The sequence below is a fragment of the Pygoscelis adeliae genome, unplaced genomic scaffold (genome assembly GCF_000699105.1).
Source record: "Pygoscelis adeliae isolate BGI_AS28 unplaced genomic scaffold, ASM69910v1 Scaffold306, whole genome shotgun sequence".
Taxonomy (NCBI): Eukaryota; Metazoa; Chordata; class Aves; order Sphenisciformes; family Spheniscidae; genus Pygoscelis; species Pygoscelis adeliae.
In genome coordinates this window covers 1,544,616-1,570,765 of record NW_008825072.1, presented here as the reverse complement: position 1 = coordinate 1,570,765, position 26,150 = coordinate 1,544,616, and the positions used below count along the sequence as shown (strand labels likewise).

The window sequence follows — 26,150 nt, the reverse complement described above, 5'->3', positions numbered from 1 at the left end:
CCATTGTCAGGGCTCTCCTCTAAGGCGCCAGGGGAGGCTACGTTATGGGCCGGGGCATTGCTCCCCAAGCTAGGCTGGCAGCTTGCACTCTTCTCCTTCCCGGAAGAGGGCTATGCACCTGAGCACGGCCCCACTCGTGGCAGGAGGGGGCAGGGCCCCTCAGGGCAGGTGGGCCGTGCGGGGACCCTCTGTCGTAGCCTGAGGCCGAGAGCCAGGTGGCTGCCATCTTGTATTGCTGCCCCCCATCCCTCTGCAGGGTTGCCAAGAAGCGCTTGTGGAAAAAACGTGGTAATTAACAAAATTCAGCACATGCTGTTCAGTGTGTTAAAAAAGCCAGTAAGACTTTCACATCTGCCTGCACCAAGTATCGTCTCCACAAAACTGTTAGGGTACAGGAGGGGTGATAAGGATAACTTTCTAAAAGCCTCTTTATTCAGGAAAATTTCTTTTTGTCTCAGCTTTACTTTTGATATTGTACTGTCTATGTAATGCCAGCAGCATAATAGATATTTTGGAAGTTCATTTCCTTGCCTGCCTTCTCTGCTTCCTGTGCTCCCGCAAGCTTTTTGCATGAGCCGGTGATTTTTCACAGGTTTCCCATTGGGCCTCAGGATCAACCTGGTGCTGATGTACCCGGGCAGTTGCTCAGGTGACAAGGGGAAAGTGTCCCTCGCCTTTGTCTTCAGAGCAGTGTGGCTACAGCAGAGGGGTTTGGGGACATTCAGTAAGCCAGATGCACCTTCAAGCAGGCCAGACTAAGAACGGAAAGAAAAAGTAAAGTAACAACAACCAAGAGCTAGGGATAAACCTAGGGAGGCACAGCATGAAAACCCTGCTGTGGGACAAAATATCCAAAGGACTCTGAGAAGGCAGTGCTGTACACCTGACTTGCTGCTTCTCCTCAGCGGTGGCTCTGTATCCCAGCCTCACTTGCTCCTACCCCCTTTGGGATAAATCACAGTCCTTTTACGTCAGGATGCATTTTCTCATTTTTTCCACACTGTCTTGAATAATTTGAACAACAGCCTTATTTCCTGCAGCTACTTCCTTACCTCCCCAGAACTGCTGCCCCTTTTTATCTGGCAGTGAAAGGTAAGTCTCCTTCTTTGTGGCCAGCTACAGAAGAGGGGCAGCAGTGTAAGAGCAGTGGGGCAGACACAAACGTGCTACTCAAATATTTTTTTAAATCTTTTTAAATAATCAGTATTGAATGAGGCTTTTAATTTTGCCAGCTTTATCCCTTTTTAGATTGGTTATATTGCCTGCAAATATATTTGGAAAAACAATCAGGTTTTCTTCTCAGCAGAGACACAAGGCACCAGCTCTGCACAAGAGCTCCAAGAGAAAAAAGGCTCATTAATAGCAGAAATCTTGCTTTGGTGTTTGCAGATGAGTCCCTTCTTTTAGTTTTACAAAGAGAAGCTCTGATCTACTTCTCAGGTGTTAAAAAGGCTCAGGAAGAGACAGTTATTTCCCACCTGAGCAGGGAGGTAGATTCATTTGCAGAGAAGTATCCCTGGCAAGAAATAGCTCTTTTCTATATCAACTCAGACTGACATTTTATAAGATTATTCTTAGTTTGGGTGACATTTCAGTTCTCCACTCATTGTAGTAGACTAAATGAAAAGATGTAAACTTGGTAATTTTAGAGTTTGTATTAAAAAAAAAAAAAAAAGAGCAGATTGAAATGAAGTCCGACAAGAACTCCTTTGAGATACTAGTCCCTACCTCATTTGTGGTATAGTATCTTCTCCATAAGGATTTCAAACATCAGTGAAGATACTAGCTTTGCTGGGAAGCGGGAGATGTTCATGCCTAAAGACTGCAAGCTTTGCTGCACTGTGTGGCTACAGATATCAGATACATAATGGGAAACTTTGAAGCGGAACCTGAATATGCCTGGAGAAATCAAAGCAAATTGCAAGTTATCAAGTTAGCAGGACTTTTAGTCACATCATATGGTGACAACAGTCACCATACAGATGTTCTAACTCATTTGTGAAGATCTGGGAATTTGCACACAGTATTACCACATTTCAGCTGGGAGATGGTAACTGCCACATGGAAAAGAGCCTGTAAGACTGTGGACGGCAAAGACATATAGCCCTTCCCACCCCCAGAGCACCAGAAACCATCTCCAAATTGCCATGGAGGGAGAGCAACCTCTTTTAGTTATACTGGCCCAAAACTTTCAACTCTGCTGCCACATACAGAGTCAATAACTTGTTGTTGATAACAGTATTTTTCACCCAAAGCTGTTCAATTCTGCTAGTGTTGGCTAGTGTTAAAATGGCTCAAGAGAAACACCAAATTCAGCTTAGTTAGTGAATTACAGCTTTAACCCATGAGCATCCCGGCATTACATGGTTTCAGTCTGGACATGCAGCTTGGTACCCACAACTCTCAAAGCCACAAGCTCAGCAAATCTAAGGCAAGTTAAGACATACTCTTCCTGCTCTTGCTGCCTTCTCTGCCAAGGGCCAACAAGGTGCACCACAGTTTGAGAAAGCTGCCAGTTCCTCAGCTGGGTTCAAAGGAAACGGCCCAGAAGCAGAGCAGTGCCTGAGACAACTGAAGCCTGCAGGATCCAGGACAGGATGGGGTTACTGAACATCAATGGTATCTTTGCGGTATCCTCTCCCAGCATGAAAGCATGCTTTGTTCTTTCCACCAAACTGGCGTGGAAGAGCCTGTAAACAGCCTATAAACAGCAGAAGCATTGAAGCCTGGTTTCCTAGGGATGCACTCGTGTGCATGTTGGTGCAGTGCTCTGATGTCTAACAAGGTGCAAGCCCAGGTGAAGATTTCTCCACAGCGAAGCCACTCCCGGCAGCTCTTGCCCACGTGAATCTCTGGTGGCCCATCCAGGTTGAAGACGCTCCTGTTTCCCTCTCCCCTCAGGGAGGGCATTAGTAGTCTTCACTCTGCACTAGCTGCCCACCTATTTCTACAACACATCGAAATGAAGGATTCAGGACTTATGTCTGAACATCTTCCCATGTATACCTCCACTTGAACAGAAGTAAAGGGTAGTCTGCAAGAGTAGCTCAAATCCATGCAAGCACATTCAGACTCTCAACATCTAGGACTGTCTCAGTTCAGGAGAGGTCATCTCAAACTTTTGTAGCATGTTTTCAAATTGAATTCATCATGGTTTTTAGTTCCCATCCATTGCTTTTTGTTACACCTTTCTCTGCTGGGTTACAGGGCTCTTACACAACATAGCATCTTCTGCCTGTGAAAGCAGGTGTCCATTCTCAAAGCAAGACGTATATACTTGAATCCTTGTTTTTCTGTCCCTTTTGTTACTTGCAAGATAACCCAGCTGCACAATGCACTTAACTAGAGGGTAAATCTTAAGTTTCAATCTAGCCTGTTATAAAGCAGGAGGAAAAAAAAAAGAAGAAAAAAAGTATTTTTATTTTCGTTTTGTTGTTTTTAATAGAACAGGCATGGTATTTCTAGGAAATGGCTTATGCTAATATTGCAGGGCTAAGTCCCATGAAAAGTGAAGAAGAAAGCACCTCCTCAAACAGTATAATTGGTTTATTAACCACAGTAAAATAAGTAGTTCTTCACATGACTTTTCCTTTTATTTTTTAATAGCTTTTCAAGTACATGTCTGCTTTTTACCCATGCAGCACACAGCGGAGAAGATAAGGAGCCATCTATGCTGGCTGTTAGGCAAATAAGAAGTAATTACTAAAGCTAGTTTTGATTTAGCAGTGTTACAATTGGATCACAGTACTTTGGCCTATGTTTTACTACTAAAATGATTTCAAGCCTTGACTAGAATTATTCCTTCTTATCTGCCCCAGCCAAGCACCTAAATCTATATTTAAGCACCTGCAATGTAGTCTAGTCTGATTTTCAGGACACAGAGCACGTACCGTTCCCTCTGCTGTTCAAGGAATTTGTACAGGCTCCGTTTCTCTGAAAATTATACTTCTCATTTAGGCGATTAAACCCAGAGACAGGCTTATGCAATCACATTTGCCAGGATCAAGCTTCTGTGTCATTCTTTTGTTGTGAATGCCCCTTCTCCACTCCTCCCCCCCCCCAAAAAAAAAAAAAAAAGGAAAGTGCTGTTTCTTTCAGGAAACCTTATGATTCATTGGTAGCGTTATGGGTAGTGTGAGATACCTCTACCCCTCGAGACCATGTTTCAGTGTCCCATCTGGCAAAGCTGTTCACAGCAGGGGACAAGGAAAAGTTCTCAAAACGGACATTAAAAGTGCGCGTATGGATGTGAATGCCAGGCTGAAACCTGTTTTTCCTGTAGCCAGACCCACGAGCAGTACTCACACCTTCACACAGTGCCACCCCACTGCCCACTGGGATGGAGATCCTGAACTGACTTTATTTAATGGAAAGCCCGAGTAACATGGGACCTGGAAAACGTGTGGTCTGCTGGAGACCAACAAACCAAACCTGCTGGAAAAAAAGCAGAAAAATGCTTGTGTCCACTGTACAAGCTGATCATTAGAGGCTGTTACTGCATACCCCTGAACACCCCCATCCACCCCAAACAGCTGTTCAGCAGCACCAAAGTGAATTCTACCAGTCCAGATTGCTTTTCATCCTCAGCAGCTCCTAAATTTTCTGCCAGCCTCTACAGGACCCATTACAAATCCTTCCAGTCCATTTCCTATGATGTCCTGCTTAGAAGAGCAAGGGGAAATAGCAGACTGCGTGCTATCCCAAATGCTAGGCCCCTGGACAGCCTCTGGAGACACATGGGGCTGGGTCCAAGTGGTCTGACTTAAGTGTTACAACGTGGTATTGATTATTCAGGTGGTGCCTATGCCATCATTGTCAATGCAACAGGGACAAGAAGGGTGAGATCCGGTGATGTTACACATGGTGTTTTGATGATATATTCTTATTAAAATGAACAGGGCTAAGCTGTCTCATGCCCTTGGGTTCCTCAGGATATTACCCAGATGAGTAACGGCCTCTTTGGCCAAAGTTCTGGATGCCACAGTTTCATCCCATGACACTGCGCATGCTATATCTATCTGCGCTGTCTAGAGGTTTAGGCAGTATTTGTACATGGATAAAACAAAAGTCTTGGGGCCAGGGATGAGCAAAACTCTGAGAAAGTCCATTTGACAAGCCAGGGTTGATATCCTCATCCTACCCAACTGGGTTCCTCGGACATGAGAGATGCTGCTGTACGAGTGATCAGCACCAAAGAGGGAGACTCTCAGAGTCTTCTGTTAGGTGCTTGTGCAGGAGAAGGGGCTTTTTTAATTCTCCTATTGCTATGGGCTAGTTACAAAATAGTATAATATAAGAATGTCTGTGAGTTTTAATGAATTTGGAAGTCACAGCACAAAAAGGGTGTCTTGGGAGGAAATTGTTGTAACTGGTAGGAACAGAAGTGGGAAGATGATTTTCCTGCTTTTGTGACATTTTCAAATGCAGCATCCCAGTTTCATTTCACTGCATTCCTGTTCTACTTGGGTATTTATTTTTGCATCAGAGAACAGTAATATTGAGCAGATTGCAAAGTCAAGCACGAAGGACTGAGACAAGATGCTGGGCCTGCTGCTTCCAGCATAGAGAAGACGTTAGCTGAGTTCCTAACAAGGCCAGTTATGGGTTACAGAAGCAATCCAAGGACTGAAAGAAAACAAGTCCTCAGAAATGAACACAGTCACCAAAATAGCAGAACATTTTGCCACAGCATTAGAAATCAAGGCCTTCCATAACATTATCTCCACCTGTAAGTAGCTACCAAAACCAGCACATCCACCCTGCTAGTTTAGGCTGGGACTGAGACCTTGTGTACATCTCCACTCTTATTCCCCACAGTGCACACAAGTGTGGAGGATCCTGGCACTACTGGAAAACTGCAAGATGAGTAAGACTCAAGGGAGGGAGACCATGAGTGCAGTGCTGGTCCTGGCCTCCAGCCCAGGATGCCTACAGCAAGTTGCCCCGAGACTGCCAGCTCTTACATATGCTCAGCTGACAGCCACGTGAACGGATGGCAAAATGCTTACTTCACTCCGTCATTAGGGCATAGCCCAAAGCAATTGGTAACTGGCCCAGTGGATATAAAATATTAAATGACAAAGGAGAGGTCTGTTCCAGTATGGCAACTCCGAGGTAGTACAGCTTCATTAAAGTTAATAATGAAATAGCTGCTGGAGGATGACCCAAATGGCAGTGAAGCTTCTCCTTTTAACACAGGCTGAAGAGTCATACAAGTTGAAGAATCCTGAAAATATGGATCCTCTTCCTCCCCTTCATGATTATTGTTCCCGGCAGGAGGATGTTAAATGCATACCACCACTTGCTGAGTATGAAGCAACCCTGTACCCCAGCAGCCAGCACCTGGACCCAACTGTTCTGCGAGAGAAGCCCTACAATCCAGGGTTCCTGCAAAGTCCCAAACTTCCTTCAAGTTTTCCACCAAAACATATGATTTGGGAGAACAAGTGCCAGATACTTTTAAGAAGCAGTAGTCGTGGAGCTGCTGGACTCACTTAAGATCCAATGGGTATCATCTGATCTATCCCAGTTATCCTTGTTGCTGCCAAGGAACCTGTGGCTGACCCCTGCGGTGAGCCAGCTTGGATGTGGGAAGGGTTGGGTGAGCTCAGACACTGGAAGAGACCAGAGACCCTGGGGCAGTCAAAATATGGCCAGCATTGAGTGACTACACAGGTACTGAGTCCTGCCCTATGGATGTCAGTAGCAGATGCCATCACCTGGTATCTCAAAGCACCAAAGTAAGGTGCCTCGTTGGAGCTGAATGGATTGTGTTCCACTGAGACCTTAAACTTCAAGAAATTTGCAGGCAGACCATGCTTTTTTTCCCCTCCCACAGCCACCTTTGCAGAAAGAGACTCTCTCGTGTAAGAGACCTCACTTGCTGTTGCTATGTTCTGCATCTGTGCAGACATGCGGTAGTCCCCCACGCACCGCTGGCATTTCAGCTCTGACTCAGGGTCTCTCTTCAGCAGGGAGCTGAATGCCACACTCTTGCTTCAAGGTTCTCTTGACACTTATGAGTCATTTGTCCTTCCCTGACCTGCGTGAGGGAATCTGACTGGGCTGCGCTAGCAAAGCCATCAGCCTGCAGAAAGTAAAAGCTGCACACACTCAAGAGAAACACTATTGCCTCTAGTTGTGAAATTCTCTGCTAGAATCAGCATCTTCCCCCACCTCCAAGAAAGCGATCAAGGAATGGATCTAGTGTCATTAACCCACCTCCTCCCTTTCTGATCCCGAGTGGATTCATGGTCATCTCTCAGCATGGACAGATTTTTAACCCTTGGAAACAACAGCTTCTCCTTGGCTCCCTTCTCTCTCTTCCCAAGTCTTCTCTTACATTTTATAAGCTTTCATCAAGAGAGGAGAAATATCTTAGACTAGATCGTGTCATGGTAATTGTGACCATTCACCCAGGACTGTTCAGCCTTAGCGTGGGCAGGCTTAAACCCAGGAGCCGCCACTCAGACCAGCAAACCACCACCCCATGGTCCAATCCCACTGGGCTGCCAGTGGGCCTGCTGCCACGGTAGGTCAGCCTTGACCCCTGCCTATGCCCGGCCGAAGGCAGAATGCTTCACTGGCCAAGTCCAAGCCTTCTCCATGTTTCATCCCTGTGGCACTGGGACAGGAGCCATTATGCTCCACAAAGCCCTTTTTTCCACCATGCAAGGCTATTCCTAAATTCTCCAATGTCTGCAGACATTGCATAGCACAGTGTCTCTCCTGTGCCAGCCTCTGTCTGATGTGATGACCGGCGCCACAGCCTTTTGTTTGGTCCTGAAGGACATGGTGGCTGCAGAGAAGGAACATAAAATCCTGGCAGTAACACATCTCCCCTTCATCAGGAGAACCCAGGGGTTTTGCAAAGAGACAAATGAGTCCCAGGTACCTGGCAGCCAGCTGAGCAGATGAGTCATTTGGGGAGCTGGGGCTAACAAGAGCTACGGGCATATTTAATGCATCCCAGGGTTCCTGCCTGCTTTCAAATTGTGCAGGGATGTTTGTTGAAGCTCTGGGGATGTTGGAGCCTCATAGGCCTCCTGAAAGGAGAAGTTTGACTTAGATACTTATCTCAGTGCTTCTGCTTCATAAACATCTCTGCTATGCTCAGGCATTAAAAACTCCAGGCTGGGAGGCACTCAGGCTCAGTGTCTTGGAGAGAGACAGACCTTTCTGGCAGTGGATGGTCCTACAGAGGTCCACTGCTGCTATATTACTAGCCCTATAAATGTGGTAGCAACTCAGCCAAGAGGCTTCAGATACCCTGGTAAGGGACAACAGCTTCCTTTGCCCCCCCACCCACAAGGCTGGGACCCTCAGTGGGGATGAAAGCCCTGGAGCAAGTGGTTTAATGTGGGGAATACCCTTGAGGGAGGCAACTCCATGGACAGAGCAGCTGATGCCGGGGCAAAGGGGGAATGTGGACATGGGGGTGGTCTGAGATTTGTCTTCTCCATTGCACAAGCATTGCAGTGGCAGAATTTGAAGCTAAAGGGGGCAAAATGCTCAGCTCGTACATGCTGCTGCCTGCTGGGATGGAGGGTGCTTGCAGACATGATTTTTCTCTTTTACGTGGGCCCAAACCCCAAGCAATATGGGTGACTTGCATGCTACGAGATAAGGCGTGCACTAATTTAACCGGAAGAATTTGACACCCAGCATTTAACGGCTAACAAGGAATCCAGCCAGCAAGGAGCTTGTGATCCTGCTTGGCTGTGAAAGTCTCCCATGTGGACTCTCTGGTGTGTAGTAAGCTGGCTGAGCTCATCCAGCAGAACACAGTGCAGACCTTTACTCAGGTCTCCCTCTCTCCCCTTCCTATACTGCTTCCAGAGTTACTGAAGATGCAGTTGTCACAGCACAATCATGAGCTGTGTTTCCTTGGGCAAACTAGGTTAAAAAGCAAAGAAAAAAACCCACCAAAACAAAACAAGATGACCTTCTAAAGTGTTTTTTAAATTGCTGCTTGAGATGAGCCTGTGGGTTGGTCTTTCAGAAACAATCAACACTTTCTGTTCTGCAGGAATCTGTGGGAGCTCTGTGGTACAGAGGAGGTAAACGTGAAACACTCCCAAAGCAGGAGGGCTGAAATCCTCAGGCATGTGTTTAAAAATAAACAAAGTACACTCCCCTTTTGTAATGCATAGTGCATAATTACCTGGTGGAACTCATTGCCGCAGGACAATGTGGAGGACAAAAATATAAGCAGGCTTCTGTGCACAGGCATTATTTACACCAAGTCTTGTTAAACTAAAGATGGTTAACGCTTCCTCTCTGGTTATCTGTTCGCTGGCCGCGCCACCCTCTTGGACTTTTTTTTCTGTTGTCTAATTTGAACGTCCCAAGCCACAAATTGTGGTTGTTGGTCACTGTCTCACTGTCTTCCACTGTTGAGAAGAGGTTGACTCTCTCATCTTTGTACCTCACCTTGAAGTAACTGTAGACTGCTATCAGTTCGTCCCTTAGACCCCACTGTTGAGACAGCTTCTCCATAAGTCCCAACCTTACCAGCTTCCAGAGTGTCCCGTGCATTGAGTCCAACCAGGCCTCACTCCTCAAGGAGGCAGAAGGTTCCCGGTAGAGCTGTTGTCATCTCCTGCCTCTGCACCACACAGTGATTTGTGCCTGCGGTTCCTAACTGCAAGAAGAGCCTGCAAGATTGATCCCAGGACTCAGGAACCACACACCTTTGGAAAAAGTAGTGAGAAAAACTCACCACCACTGCAAAAATGCCTTCGGGTGCGATGCTGGTGAAAGGTCTGCAAAGGGAGGATGCAGACCAGCAACATTAGCCTATGTCAAGCCGCTTTCTGAGATGCAAGCTGAGGTCTCAACATGGCATTGAGATCCATCCATGCTGCAAATCACAGGGGAAATCCACTCTTTATGTTATCCTGGGTGCTTTTTCATGATGCCTGTCTTAGTACAGATGAATCAGGGAAGAATGAAGTACACCAGGCTTATTAACGCTTCTTTAATTAGTAACAGAACAAAAATGTTTGGACTTTTACTGATTATTTTACACAGAAAATACTGGAATGATGTATCGGGTGGTTTTGTGTCCATTTTGCTCTGTTTTATTTCCATGTAAAAATATACATCTGGTACACAAGATTAAAAAAAATAGATTTTCGCAACAAAATAAGTGCTTTGAGCACTAAAAATTCATTTGTGCACTTTAATGTTGGCCTAAATATTTACATTTTCTAGCCACATCCCCTCCCTACCCCAAAAATGGGCAAACCCCAGATTATAAATATCAGCTGTGTCTGGTATACAAAACCTTCCCAGAAAAAGGGCAGGAAACACAAACAATGCTGTGGCTCAGACAACCTGATTTTAACTCCCCAAAAACAGTAAAAAAAAAAGACAACTTCAACTCTTTGTCAAAAGAAAAATGGCACAGGGAACACAACACTAGTTATCAGGCATTGCAAGCAGAAGGGAAAGAAGTTTTGAGATGTGATACCTTTCAGGGGAACAATGGCACAGACCAGGTAGCAATAGTATGCTTTCAAAAGGTCAAAAAAGTTTAAGAAGGACTGATCTTGCCTTTTTGGAAGAACAGGGTAGATTAGATGTCTCTTAAAGTCCTTCTCCACCTGATTTACTATGCTGTAGGGTTGGATAATGAAAAAACAACAATTTCCACAGCCAGCATCTGCTGATCTTGAGCCAAGACAACATGTCAGGAAATGCTGACATGTTGAAAATGTTGCTTTCTGGCAACAGTTCCTGTCCACCACTTTCTGAGTCTTTCTCAGGTAGACTGTGCGGATCACACTGAAAAGTGTCCGAGTTCACCTCCTCTGTCATGGGGCCATCTTGCCATTAGTCCAAGCAGTGTTGGATGCATCTTAGAACATCATGAAGTCCCCTCTGCCAAGCGTGAAAAATCCCCTGGGGGGAAAAAGGGTCCCTTTGGTAAAGCATGAACTAGGGCAGAAGGAGAGACATTCATAGCTCATGGTTAAAAACGGTACATCAGCAACTAACCACATGAAGGCAGTTGGGATCAAATGTCACCAGCTTTGCAGAGCTGATCTCAGATGTTATCACAAACCCACTGCATGTGGGAAAGGTAACAGGCATTACTCGGGAGCCAAGGTCACACCTGCTCACAGGGCAGGAATCACTAATAAAACATTTGGAGATCAGCGTAGCTGAGGACAAAACAAGAGGAAAGGTAGCTGAAGGGATGTTATCAGACATGGGATTGAGTCTTAGAAACCAGAGTGTGCAAAAGTCAACCAAACTTGCCTCGTTCTCCAGAAAGTTAGTGGCTTTCTAAGACAGAAGCCATACAACAGAGACTGGCATCTATTAAAAAAAAAAATCTGTCCAGAGATGCTTGGCAAGCTTAGGATTTGGCCTTGGCCTGAAGAGGCTCTTCTGCAGTGTTCATAATTCATTGAGTTGAAATGCCCAGAGCGAGTCCTTGGGAAGAGGTCTCCCACCACAGGGTGTCTTGTCCCATCGGACTCCGAATGAGCCATCTGAGTTCTCCTGCCAAAATGCTTCAGTGGCAAATTCGTTCTGTCATTTCTTTCTGCATTGAAGGGGGAGAGAAAAAAAAGAAATAGTAAGTGCAAAAGACAGGTTTCAGTAGAGTGACATGTCAGGCAGTTTGGTAGGTGTTCAAAAACAACCCAAGGAAGTGACCGTGGGAGTCTCGGGGAGCATTTCTCTATTTCCCGTGCCAGCCCTCCTGGGAACTGCTCTGCCCCAGCAGCTCCTTCCTGGCATCCTCCTCAGTCTCTGTGGCACACGGTTATTTTGGCCATGCCCTAGCTTTGTGAGCAGTTTAAGGAAAGAGCGTTGGCTGAGATGTTGAAAGATGCAGGTCCTGCTCCTGACTCAGCCGCGGAGCAGCCAGACAAGGCGGTGCCACTCTCAGAGCCTCCGTTTGCAGCTGCCTAGGGAGACGGGACATGGAGCTGCTCCTGGGAGCCGCTGGCTCTTGCTCTGGGAGGTGACAACAGCTCACCCAAAGGACCTGTGGTTTTGGCAAGGGATCCCACGGTCACACTGCAATGCAAATGAGTGCTAATAACAGAGGGCCACAGGAAACCTCCTGCGAGAGCGAGCTCTGTTTAGGCTAACAGACTGTTTTCTTTAGCCGGGATGGCATCATGCCAGCTGCATGAGGAAGGTGCCCAGCTTTCAGCTGATGAAAGGTGGTACTTGTCCTTGCCTTAAGGAGCTCAACTAATAGCTTGCAAATTATGTACATTGCTGCAGTGAGGAAAGTCTGTGACTCTCTCTGTCACATCAGGTTCATGAATCTGGCTTGTGAATCTGTGTGTGCACGCAGACCCCCCTCACACACCCCAGAGAAAGGTTTGCACATTAAAATGTACTCCCAAAATAGATCTGAAGTAGGACTGGTCTGCGGAGAAGGAAGGATGCAACTCTGAAAAAAGGAGAACTAGGAAAGTAGGATGACCCTTGAGTAACCCTATAAAAGGCCGTTTAATGATATAACTGAGGGAGACAGAAGCTGCAACCTCAGCTCTTCAGTGCTGAGCGCTTTGTTTTTAAAATCCGTCGGGGGAAAGTGGCAAAGAGAGGGCTTCTCTGTAGGAGTAACATGCAAAATCACTCGAGTGCAGAACCCTGCCATCAAATGAAAAGCTGATGCTCTGCCACAAAATCATGTTGCAAACAGGAAGTGTTTGCAAACATCTCAGAAGGAGAAAGAAGAGGAGGGGTGAGAAGACTGTGAACATCCTCTTGCAACAGCATCCAGCCCACCCCACTAGCACAGCACCACGCACAAAAGCAGCCTTGAACGGGATGGGTTGGGGCAGCTAGTGGACTGCCAAGAGACTTGCGAGCTCCTCAGGCTGGCCCCAAATGTCCAAGGCATTCATCACACTCTGGAAATCCCCACAGCTCTGCCTTAGTACGTAACCAGCTGGACCTCTGCCAGTGCTGCTGCCCAGCACCATGACCTGCCCTTGTCAAGGAAGCAAGTGCATGGCTTCTCTCTGCCCCCGTATTTCTTGATTTGTTAAGAGAGTGAATCACTGCCTTTCGCTAGTTCTGCCTGTACAAAGGATCTATCTCATTCTCGGCTCCCAAGATTTGCTGCTAAGAAATCACGTCCCAAAGAAGCTTGACAAAAGGGAAACTGAGGCAGCAAAGGGAGATTCAGCCAGAGGCAGGCTTAAAACCCAAGAACTCCTTCATCCCACAGTCCCTGTAATTTTTCTAAGCTATTTGGGCCTAACAGGACATTTTCTGGCTGGGGAGGTGCTGTTTTTTTCTTTCTTCTTACTCCTAAATCTGAAAACTGGGGTTCCTCAGTAGAAAGCCCACGTCTGGAAAGCTCCAACCATGATACAGCACTCAGACCTGCTGTCCTGTTCCAGATGTGCTCCCTCCACAGGCTTGGTGGCCTTCCATAGCCATGTGCAGGGAACAGGCACCTCTGCAGGCAGGAGTCTCCTCTGTCATGGGATTCACGTGGACTAACTCTGTCCATCTAAATGCAAGGTTAGGACAGTTGTCTGGGCTCATGAGACAGTCAAGAGAGACTGAACCTGCAGCTGAACCTGAACTTGAGAACTTGCAAAAACGAAACCCTGCAGTCTTAGCCTAAAACAAAGGCAGATGCAAAGCACTGTCTGTCCTGGCTTAAGTGTCAAACCAGCTGATGAATCCTTCAGGACTTAAAAACACATAGAAGCAGGGCAACAGCTATGGTGCAGCCCAACGAGAAGGAGAATGAGCAAAGCAAGTCACTGGCGCTCTGCCCTGGGCTGGGGAGAGTAATTAGCTACAGGAAAGTGGACTGAGGTCAAGTGTTAAGTGCTGCAGAGGTTGGATGTTACCATTTGTGCATCTTCACAACTGCTGCTGAAGCAAAGCCAAAACAGCATGAACACTGGGCTCCCCACATGCTCCACAGCACAATGAACTGGAGCCACACCAGGCTCCCGGGGGCTCACTGGAAAGCCCCTGGGATGCACATGAAGAAACTTCCCTTTATTGCTTTCCCTGCCTGCAGCAGAGAGGAATGCTGTTGGAAGCTACTGGATCAATCCTAACCCATGCAGACTTTGGGACTGATGGCAGTGTCAAGCTGCAGCCTCTCTGGAGTAACAGCATGGCCAGAAGGACCACTTTCAGTTTTTGAAAGTTGTTCATAAGCTGCAGCAACCTGTCCCTCCCTCCTCAACTCAGCATTGCATCCTGGACACAGCCGTCCTCTGGTTGCAGGACACTCTCATACACACCTACAGCAAGTCGTTGCCTGAGGGAAGGAGGTCTCCCATGTGGTTGGGTCTGCTTGGGGCTTGGATGCCAGGCCACGGGCACACCAAGAAATGAGACACAGATGGTAAATGTGTCTCATTTCCTTGTAGTTTAACCTTGGTTGCACCACACGGGAAAATCTGTTCATCTTGGCTTCATCCAGACCCATAAATCATCTCATGTTCTATGAGTCACTGGCATTGAAAGCCTATTTAGCAATATCAGCCTCTGCTTTAGCTATTAGGTGCTAATTATTTACATTAGCAAGCATCAGTCAAAGGAGATGACACCATTATGGGCTGTATATCAATGCTAAAGAAGTTTGTCATGAGGAGTGGTAGTGAGGAAAACTAACAGGACAGACTGCTGCTGAGCTGCCACTTTCTGGAGCTGAGAGCCATTGTGATAATATAGGTCACAATCAAACTCTACAAAATAATTAATGTAGATGCTGTTGTCATTCAAGTCTCCCCTGATTAGATCATCATCTGTCCATCCCCCCAAATCACGATCAGAGCAGACAGGCAGCAAATTGACTGAGACAAATGAAAGCAGAGAAGGAGTAAAGCTCTTAGCACTTAGGGGCAGGGGCATTCCCCCCACCCCCCACCCCCAGATACTCCTAACAGGCAGCTCATGCTGGGACTTTTTGCAGCTTTTTGTCTCTCTGGGATTAGATCCTCTTGGACTTCCCTGGCTCTCTGCTGCTGGATACAGCCTTTTCTGCAGCCCAGCGCTTATCACAGCGTGCTAACTACTGGATTCCCTGTTAATTCTCCCCATTGCAACAAGTCCTCCCTAGGTCAGACCACACTCAACCTTGCCTGTGACACACTTGCTTCTCTTACAAAACTAACTATGTGCATTTTCTAGTTTATGTGCCCGGGCTGTCTGGCCTCTGCTTCCCACCAGTCCTGCTGTTTTCAAGGACTCTCACTCTCTGCCTGGCTAATTGCTTCCCAAGGGAGGCTGCAGAGAAACTTGGAGCTCCAGCGAGGCCTCCCCAGCTTGGCCTCTATAGCTGTTGTCTGGAGCTGCATGTCCTGTTGGGGCTTGCCTTCCTGCAGCCTCATTGTAATTCACACCAGGACCTCAAGCAGGGACCTTATTCTGCTAATAGGAAAACTCAAGACTGTGGAGAGAAGAATTGGGCTCAAATCTGACCTCTGAAGGCCATGTGGACACAACTGGCTGGAAACACTTTGATGTGCAAATTGCATTAGAGCTACTAAGACAGTACAGAGGGACACTATGTTACGGTGGTCCTGAGGATACTGAAGAGCGATTCATAGACATAGCAGCAGAAGCTAAGTTTAAGGAGGGTTTTCAAAGGGTAAAGGGTTTCCCTCAGTGTTGCTGGGAAGTTCTCTCTCAGAGCACTAAGGCTGATGGTTACAGGACAGAAAACATGGGTGTGCTTCTGAGGTAGGGTGGCTGAAAGAGTCCAGAGGGGGTGACTGCACTGCTCAGAGTCCAGGCCCCACCTGAATCTACCAGTGCTGTGTTCAGCCCACGCCACTCTCACCCCTTCCACCTCCCCATCCCTGGGGCATCCTTACCAAAGGCTCCAGCTCCCGATGGTCAACGAGGCTGAACTCCCTGATGAAGTAGTAAAAGTGCTTGTAGCAGGTGTTGACATGAGCCTCAGCACCCATGTTGATGATGCTGTCAAAGTGGTGGATGTAGACATGGACAAAGACACGGAAGAGGCGGGTGAGGATCTTAGTGCATACTTGCTGGAACTGCCTGGGGAAGGGAACACCTGCAAAGCAGAAGCAAGTTGGAAGCCATTTGATTGTTTCCAAAAAAACCAGCTAGTGATTAAATGTCACTGTCATGCTTAACAAGCAGTTGTGGATGATGAGGAAGGACTCCCTTGGCTAATGTCAAGAGTGACAGCTACACCGGGGCAATGTGCCATCTAGCTCTCCCCACATACTTCCTCATTGCCCAGCTAGCAATTTCACACAGGCATGGTCTGAGGATTTGGGGAGTTGCCCTAGGGGAGAAAATTTCTCATCCAGTAGAGGAGGCCACATCTCTCCACATCTGGCTCTATCCAGAGCAATCTGGCAGAGGATCCTTCTGCCCTCTCTCCCTGCCGTTCCCCTGCAAGCCTGTGCAGGCACAGCGTAAGTCAAATTGTATTTACCTAAGTCCATGAACAAAACTAAACCTCCTCCCAGCAGACAAGGTACCTTCCCTGGTCCTCTGAATCAAAAGCATGGTTCATACTGTTTTCCTTCCTTCACACACCCTCAAACATCACTTCTGATGCATCAACAGAAACAGGTGGGGTTTCTACCTTTTTTCCTGATCCTTGTTTCAAACAAATGTCTCATTAAAACAGGAAGAAAACTGCCCATCTTAATGATGCTTAGGTTGTAATTTCATTGTACCTGTATGATGCTCCCTCCTGACATGTCCTCCCAGGTTGTTAAAGAACAGGACCCACCACATATTGCTCTATGCTTTTAGCCTTGTCCCACACAAGGACACAATTTCATGCTCTACAATTCCATCCTTGTCTAAATGCATTGCTATCACAGTGAAAATCTCAGAGGTGTCATACAGTCAGTGTCAGCAAGCTTGGGGTAAATCTCTAAAGGAAACTTGACTTTGAAACCCCAAACATATTTTTTGGGAGGAGGAGAATGAAACAACTGGAATTTGTTTTCCTGAAGCTTCTTCCTCTCCCCTGAGCAATTCAATGCAAATTTGCAAAGAACAAAATAAAAACCTCCCTTCCCACGGTTGTGCCAGCCTCCTCCCTTAGCTTCTTATTGATGCAGCACATATCCTCTTAAAAATCTTTCCAAATAATCTTCGCTCAACCATGGCCAGCTCACATGTTTTGCGCTGTGGAAAGCATCAGCAAATCTCTTAGCTAAAAAAATTAAAAATGGTAATTTTATCTTTGAATCTTTCTCATCAGCCTCGCTAGGCAATTAAACTATTTTTCCTAAAGGCTCCTGGCAGTTTTGTTTCCCAGCAGCAGTGTCATGCCCCTCTCCTCCGTGGGTGGCAAACGCAAAGGATCTGACCCTCCAACATCATGTGTGGAGCCTGTGTTTTCAATGGCCAGGGTTCAGCGGGTGCTGGGTTCAGTATCACAGCACTCGGAACAGAAAATGATATTCGGTCTAAAACAGAGTCACCCTCAGCCCAGCCCAGTCTCACTTCGCTTCGTGCACAGTGTGGGTGCTGTGTGTACACCCACAGTGTGGGTGCTGTACACAGTGTGTGTAGCTCTCCTTGCCTGCCAGTCTGATAAGGGCAGGAATCAGAGAGAGATCTCCGGGTTTCCCTGCAGTCAGGAGGGACACGGTGCTTTATCAGCGGCTTCATTTGAGCTTTTTGCACTGAGTGAGAATTTGCTGAGCAAATAAAAGCCTTAATCACCCAGCTGGGGACTCAGACATGCCATTAGGGTGGCCCCTGCAGAGAAGCTTTGAAGAACCAGTCAAGGGACATTTTTTTTTAATAAAGAAAAATTCATCACAGTAAGTAATTTCTGATGAGTGCACATTGCCGGGCGCCGGCATGGGAATACACACTGTTCTGAACAGCCTGTCTCCCTGGGACCAGAGGCGAGCAGCCGCTGCCAGGAACTCAGCAAGGTGCCAGCAGGCAGACAGCAACGCATTTGTTACCTCCAGTTTGTCACCCGTCCCACTTGCCTAGTGCCTCCCCCTGGTCAAAGCAGGCAGTGAGGAAGAAATCAGACCTGACCAGCCACCGGGAGTTTATCGCCAAACTGCGAAGAGTGATAGTGAAGGAAAGCAGCAAACCTCAACCCAGTCCTGAGCTGAGAAAGAAATAAGGTCAGGCAGCGAACAGCAGATCAAAAGGATCTCAGACTCCCAGGGCTGATAGCATCTATGGTCCAGATAGATACTGCTGTTCTTAGATGAGCCACCTCCAGAGCTCGCAGATGGTGACAAGTGGCTTTCCACCACTTTTGTCCTGAGGTTAGCCAGGAACCATCTTGTCCTATAAATCAGTTACCAGCAAGTCTTCATGGACATCTGGCAGCTGAGAGACTTAGAGGGGAGGCACCTCCAGCTACATCCTGGGTTCTCCGAAAGCAGCTCTTGCATCAGGGAACAGACATTCAGCATAAATCATAGAATCATAGAATAGTTTGGGTTGGAAGGGACCTTTAAAGGTCATCTAGTCCAAATCTCATAGCCGTTAGCAATTATGGGAGCTGTTGAACTAACCTATACGTAATGATGCCTGGAAAGATATCATCAAGCTGCCAGGACCTACAAGTACCTTTCTGGGCTACCCCACCACTGTGCTTTCACATGAATCCAGCAGCAGCATCAGCTCCCGGGAGGTGAAGCTGGGCTGCTTTTCTTTGTGTCCATCACAAGGTGTCAGTGTGTGGCCATACCCTCCAGACACGGCCAGGCTGTAGTGGTGGCTGGCTGTCACTAATGGACTTCTACATGTCACACCTCACCCTACCATGTCATGACACCACCACCCACTATGGTCCTTTGGGTCCAGGGATCACTGGGGTCCAGCTCTGGCTTTTTCTCCCCGCATCACCCCTCTCACTCGCACACATGCCCAGGGAGGCACGGGCAGTCCCAGCAGCACAGGGCACAACCCTGGGCCATCAGGTCCTGCTTCCTCTGCCCGTGCTGCAGCCACCTCTGCACCTTCTGTGCCAGGACCCTCAATACAGGCTACAGATGCTTGACTGGACCCTGCATCTGGCACGGGGGCCTGCGCCAGTTGATCAAAGTGCTTCCCCATGGGAAGGAAGCAGGGCAGATATCTGATAAGCAGGTTGCCTCCACCAGCAGCAGTTATGCCTTGCTGCTGATCTCCAGTGACTTGGAAAGCAACCCACAGCAGCCCCAGCAGGCACTGGCCACGCTGGTGAGGAGCTGGAGAAATTCCCCATCCCCTTGCCAAGAGCTGAAAGCAAAGGGCTCTCCAGTAGAGGCTGCATCTGACCAATCCGGGGAGAGCAGCAGAAAGATCTGGCATAAATACGGCTTGCCCTGGGTCACGGCTGCTGGCGCTGCGGCTGTCCAGCAGATAACGCATGTGACATCCTCTCGAGCACACGAGGGGACACAGCGAGAGCAGGTTGTGCCTCCTCCCGGCAGCCAGGCACGCATTGCAGCCAGCACATCCCAGCAAGGGGAAAGCCCTGGGACAGGGATCTTGGCACTGGCCATGCACCTATCCTGCCCTTGCAGATGTTTAGCTTTAAACCGAGCAGCCAGGCCCCCATACGTTCATGTTGAAGCCATCCTGGCTGCTAGGAGGGGTCACTATGACAGCAAGCAGAGAGCAACGGGGCCCATTCCCCAAGCATGTGGGGCAGCACCCTGCTCCCGCTGTGGGTCCCACCTCCCTGCCAGGCTGGGCCAGGCAGATCAGCGTTACAGCCAGCAGCAGAGAGACCCCATTAGTGGCCAGTGCACCAATAAGCAGCACTTGGGAACGGGACAGTGGTGGCCCTTGCTTGGGGGACTCTCTCCATCTCTGAGGTGGTGCATGGTGGCATGAACCAGCAGTAGCAGCAGCTTGGTGAGACAAAGGGATGAGGCTGGTGGGACTGACTCTGCATGGCTGAGATGACCCATTAGCAGGAGTGTGGCGGGCCAGGGGAAAGTCAGGATGGAGCCCCAAGTTTTGACAAACCACCCTGGCACTGTGATATTTCTTGGGTTTGCTTCACCTTCCCCAGCTGTACACACACACGGCAACCCAGCAGCGCCATCCCAGCATGTCCCACTGATGCTGGTCCCAGCTGCCCTAAGGGACAGCAAAACACCACAAAACTCATCTAGGCTGATCTAAAGGCATTGAAATTACCTTTACATTTAAATCACTGGTGCTCACCATCCAGCAACCTTGGAGGAAGCAGCCACAAATCCACAATCTAGCCCCCCTCTGACTCTTACGTGATGAGCGATGAGGCGGGGACCACGGGATGCAATGTGAGCTCGCTCAGATGCTGGGAAAAACATTTATACACAAGATCAGCTTTTTTTCTCTAGCCATGATCAAAGGCATGCACTACCCAGACGCTGCACACAGACCAGACAGCCGGCGGCTGGGAGCATCGCCTGTCCCAGGGCAGAAACACAGCCCGATCCCAGGAGGAGTGGAGCAGAGCAGCCATCCACAGTGGCAGAAAAGGGAGAATCTTACTCATGCTCCAAGCCAGGGCAACAGATGTAAGTACAGCAGGTACAATTTCGCCCACTGCAACGCAGCCAGGGCTCTGGCGAGTGGCGTGACTCACAGCCCTGAAATGAATTAGCACCTTCATTTTGTCTTGGATGTTTTGCTTGAAAACCCCAAGATGTGATTTAATGCTTCAAGAAATCTGTTTTCCCCACTCTGTGCTGATTGCTTCAAAACATAAGGAAACCATGTAGGACCACGTGTAAAAGGAAATGAAAATGAGAGGTAACAAAGTGCCTGCGTTTACAGTAAGGGACTGCGAATGGCTCTTGGATCTTTCCTGCCATCTCTCCCATCCCTAACCCTCGTGGTCCAGCCGATTCAATTTTTTCATGATGAATCAGTACTGGGAAGCTATTTTGCTTCTTGGCAATTGTATTTTTTTTCCTCTACAAAAACAGTAATTCAATGAACTACATGATGAATTATTGTTGTTGTTATTATTTCTCAATTCCATTTTGGCCACCGTGGTGTTCAGTGATTCATTTTTTCCTAAAAATAAGTCGTGAAAGCCCCATTTAAAACTAATGGCATGATGGCAGCTGCAAGCTGGTGTGATGTTAATTTTGGAAGAAAATAGGCAGAAAAAAAGACAAATTATGTAAAAAATAGCCAGCTGAGAGAATGACAATAATTAGCTGAATTCTGAACATTTCTCTCCTGTTGTTATGGGGAGAAAGTATTCGATAATTTCGCACCAAGTTTTCTCTGTTTTTTATAATTGTTTTGGGACCACAGTTGAATGGCAGAGCTTGAGTTTTGAAAAGCTTTCCAAGAACTGTTCCAAAATCTCCTGTGACTGATGCTCTTTAGAGCCACAGGCACATTTGGCAGAGAGCGCAGGGTATTTCCGGCGCTGGGTCCGGTCCAAATCCTGCGTCTGCACTGATTTAATAATGGAGAGGTTTCAGCAGCCGCGATGGTGCTGATGTAGGACGCCTGGCCTTGTGCAACCTGCAGCCTGGTGCTGGGCTGACGGGTGCTGGCACAGCCGACTGCCACAGGCCCTGCAAACCCCATCCACTCAACCCTCCTCCCCAGCACACTACTGCCCAGCAGCAGCTCCCTAAAACCAGGCACCACAGGGCAGAACGATTACTGGGAGGAGACAATATTTTCCAGGTGGTAATTTGTTCATGTGGCCACTCATTGAAGAAATCTATATAGTTTTACCAGCTGGCAAAAATACACCTGTAGAATCATTTATTCTTCTCCCTGCATGGGAAGAATGCTTATTCTCCATTTAAATGTATTTTTCAGGACAGCTACACTGGTTGGAAGAGTGGAAACAGAGCGCTAGCACATGCAAACTGATACGGATCATCTGGGAAAGCTGCTGCTGCTGTAGATTTATAGCGATCAGGTTGGCATAGCTCACGCCATGCAGGGATTTGTCTCATCTTGACAGGCAGACAAACAGGTTTCCACGCCAGAGGAAGGATTATACAGCAAAGCCTTTAAGTGGGACCAAGCCCTGCAGGTGGATTTCCCTGGGGATGGGGAAGATGCAGTATCTCCCCCCAACCCTTGCTGTGGTACACAGAGGGCTTGGCAGCCCCCCCGGCCCCATTAAACCACCATGGGGATTTTCTACTGGTGCAAGCATGCCATCCAAGGGCTGCGGTCCTGCTGGTTAACTCTGCCAGGTCACGAGCTGCCTGCTGGCGTCGGGCTCCCTTGCTGCCGTTTCCGATGTCGGCTGCCCCTTGGGCCTCGCTGCAGAGCCAGCACAAGCTCTGCATCACACAGTTTGGCTAAACCAAAGGTGTTTGTCACCCAGGTCGCTCTGCTCCCCTCCCACTTCTACAGCTCTGACACATGCTGAAGGACCAGATGCTTTAGTGGTGCAAATCAGCCCAGCTCTGCTCCGGTCACTGGAGTTGTGCCCATTTACCCCAGCCAAGGTCTCCCCCAAGATGCCAAAGGACCCTGTGAGCCCACAGGCCAGTGAACCATCTCTGCTCATTTGCAGCTGAGCCTCTCACCCCAGGGTGAAGGATTTCCCCACTCTGACCCATGAAATACCTCCCTCTTAACTGTCAGGACAGCCATGAGTGAGTGAGCCCTGCTAAATCATGTGCTGCTTCAGGCTTTGTAGCTTTTGGATGGAGAGGGATGCTGAGGTTAGCCTCAGGCAACGTTAGCAAGTTTGGGGAACACTTGCTGTTTCTAAAAAAAGAAAAAAAAAAAGTCTTTTGTCTGCGGTCAGGTGGCCTTAGCCAGGGAAATCTTTGTGCTGGGACAGTTTTATTGCACATGGCAAAGAGGGGCCAGGAGGGAAAGCTGAGATGAAACGCCTCATGAGATGGTGGTCGGCTGTGCCAGTGGACCTCTCCAGTGCGAGCAGGAGTGGAACAAACCTTCATGCTAAATCCCACCTCTACTACTAATATTAAAGAGCCTCACCTCAAACCCAAAGCTTGAAATTTATTTTTCCCTCCATCACCTTGTGAGACTTCTCCCCCTCCTTAAAACAGCTCACATCTCCCTTGTGTCCTCTCAGTGCCTTATTTGCCTTGTCCTGGGTCTTTTCCCAAGGGGCTGGCTCTTTAGGAGGGAGGCCGAGCATCCTGTTTGCTCGCCCTGGCTGCTGTCGCCAAGCCCTGTGTCCCTCCCCGCTGTGTGTCCGCCCAGCCTCCCCCATCATCCGGCACGCCGATGAGGAGCAGCCCGTCAGGAACGGGCGGATGTGACATTTCCCTTTGGCCAAACACCTCTATCTTCTGAAATGCCAGAGCTGCCGAGCAATTACCCGGTGCACAAGGCAGGCCCGTGAAAGGCAGTTAATTGGGGATATACTGATGACAAACTGCCACTGGCTCCCTCCTCCTCCTGCCGACAACAACAACCTTTCATACGTTTTAAAGTGAGATCTCAGGCTAAGTTCTCTTTTACATGTGTGAGGCCAGAAGCACCAAGACACACCAGCAAGGGGACTGGTCACTCAGTGATACAGGGGCATGAGGGCATCCCCCCCAGGAAAGGGGCTTGGAAGAGAGACACTGGGAATGGCTTTGGAAGAGAAAAAAATGGGTTTGTCTCACGACCGCCTGCAGCCAGCCTGGATCCCACCCAGAACCACCCCCAGGCCAAAACGAAAGGAGAAGTGGAAACCAGAGGCACCAGCCGTCCCTCGTCACATTGGGATCTGTTACACCTCAGAGGGGGACGTGCCAGAGACAGGGTGAAAACCAGCAGGGACATGACTGTACTTGGTTTTTGCACCTATGAGAGAGGCGTGGGAGAGTGGAGGGTGCTGCGATGCCGCCGTCCCTCCGTGGCTGCCTGCTTTCTGCAGTGTTAAGATGCCCTGTAGCCCTGACTCCCCACAGCAGCTTTCAAGCAGCATCACATCCCAAATCCTACCTGAAAAGGCATGAAATTGGACCAGGACACTCTCCTTTCTGGCCAGAGGGAAAATGGAGTAAATCCATGTCTGTGCCCCTGCTTTTAACAGCACGCAGAGCTTCTCCTTGGGAACAAGCCACCTTGGAAAATGGAAGATCCAGCCTGTACCCTGTGGCTGCCGTTTCACCCCTTGGCAGCAGCGAGCCTGTGCCCAGCTGCAGCCAGAATCAACAGGGACTTTGTTGTCCCCAGCAGAGCTGGGGCTGCCAGCACGGAGCATCCTGCACCGACGCTGTCAGCCAGCCACACACTTCCAGCCTCCTCTCTCCACCGGGATGTGTGGAGTCCACTGAGTCCATGAGAGAGGGATGCCTCCATGGTGCAGCCAACGCGCCTGGTGAATCCCAAGGGCTGACTCCCCCACACGCCCTGAAGGCAGTCTGTCTGCCTGTCCTCCAGCATGAGGATCCGACACTGCGCTACTCAGACCACTAGCAAGGGGAAGAAGGCAGGTCTTGGCTTCAGGTGATGGAGGGAGAGAAAAAGAGAGCCCCAGAAGGCAGGTTGTGCCACCCTAACCCCAGGCATAGCCAGTGCAGCCAGGTCAGACCAGGGGTCTGGGGAGTCACCCCATCCCAGAAGGCTGAAATTAAGGTTTGGCACAACCAGCCTACAGGCACTGCCTCCCTCTTGCTTGCAGAAAGCCGTGACCACTCTGAGCCTCTGAGGGACGGAGACTTTCCCAAAAAAAGGCACACAACTAGATGCTACAGCACAGCCAAACAGGGCTACAACAGTTAGTGATGTAGCCCTGTAATCCCACACAGGCTATTTTCTTCAATGTTTCCCAGTGTATTAATGAAAATCCTGAGCCTAAACTGCACTGATTTCATATGGCTCTGTCAGCTGTGCTTCTTGGGAAAACAAAGAAGGTCAAGAAGTCTTGCAAAGCCAGGTGCTTCCCCCCAAAGCTCCTTATATCTTCTTTTACATTCAAGCAGCTTTGCATTTCATCTGAAAAGCAACCACTCCAAGGCGCAACCTGAGGCTCTGGCAGCCCCACCACTCAACGCATCAGCTCCAACCCATGAACTCATCTCCCCAAACTACAAGAAAGCACTAAGTAGCAGGGCTTATATCAGCCCCAGCAGCTGCCAAGCGCTGCAGGTCAGCAGCAGAGGGGTTATTTTGCAAGCTGTGTTCCCTTTGGCAGCTGCTGCAAGCTCATGAGGCCAAACTTTTTGAAGGGATGAATCGTACATGCTGGGGGTTGGCAGATGGAAAGGCCAGATCCTGCAGCAGGCATCTCTGCTTGGGCGATGCCTCAGCTAAATAGCAAGATGTGATGTATAGTCAGGGCTGAGATGAATTAGCAGAGAAGGAAAGGAGCTGAGAAGTGGAGCAGCAAGGTGGGACGAGGGTTAGACCTTGGGAGCATGAACCTACCTGGAAAACCAGAAAGAAATGGAGTTGGTTAGTCAAGAGAGGAGCACGCTGTAGGGATGTGATGACCACCTCTAACTAGCCCTGCGGCTCAGCTCCTTCAGGAAGGGCAAGGGAGCTGATGGCCTACCAGCCCTCATTTCTCACAGTCACAGAACATGTGGAAAAAGTTCAAGCACAGAAACAAACAACATTGTTTTCCACATCCCCTAGGAGCCAGACAAGGAATCCCAAGCTCAATTTGCAGCAAGGGGGTGTGCGATGGACACTGCGGAACACCTGTAACAGGAAAGGCTGCGATCCTTGGGATCGCAAAGTTCAGCCATGCCAACCCTCAGGTACAACGAATGGCTGGGAACCTGCACTGGTTACAACCCCAGCCTTCCCGCAAAGAACCAGAGCACACTCACCTATCCTGGTGGGGAAGACGTCCTCATTGTTAATGAGCATCTCGATCCAGTCCATCAGCATACACATGTACTGCGGGGCCGACAGCTTGGTCGGCTTCTTGTACTTGCTATCATCCTGCCACCTGTACTCATACTTGAGCCCACCCGACATGATGGGGCAACTCTTCTCCGTGCAGTACTCTGACATGGTGCCATAGATGAGGTTGATGCGGTTGAAGAAGTCCACCACATGCACGGCGATCCAGTCATTGATGCTCTCACCAGGAGGCAGCTGCACCACCGCTTTCAGGTCCAGCCCGGACTTGAGGGAGGCCTGGGCTTTCTTGTACAGCTCGAAGCGCTGGGTGCCTGGCTCAAACTTCTTTCGGGGACGAAACGTTTTGTCTTTGTTGAAGACTTGCTTGAGACACAATGCCATCGTGAGCAGGGCCAGCCAGGGTGAAGGCAGGAGCTCGGCACAATGTGAAA

General features: G+C 48.7%; 1 protein-coding gene across 1 annotated transcript; it reads right to left on the bottom strand.

The window, feature by feature from the left end:
• Nucleotides 1-11,515: 11,515 nt before the first annotated feature.
• MOB3C (MOB kinase activator 3C) lies at nt 11,516-26,100 on the bottom strand. Its single transcript, XM_009326567.1, has 3 exons — nt 25,683-26,100; nt 15,825-16,027; nt 11,516-11,554 (listed from the first exon to the last, which is right to left on the bottom strand). The coding sequence occupies exons 1-3, from the start codon at nt 26,098-26,100 to the stop codon at nt 11,525-11,527; spliced, it is 651 nt and encodes a 216-aa protein (XP_009324842.1). The 3' UTR covers nt 11,516-11,524.
• Nucleotides 26,101-26,150: the final 50 nt, after the last annotated feature.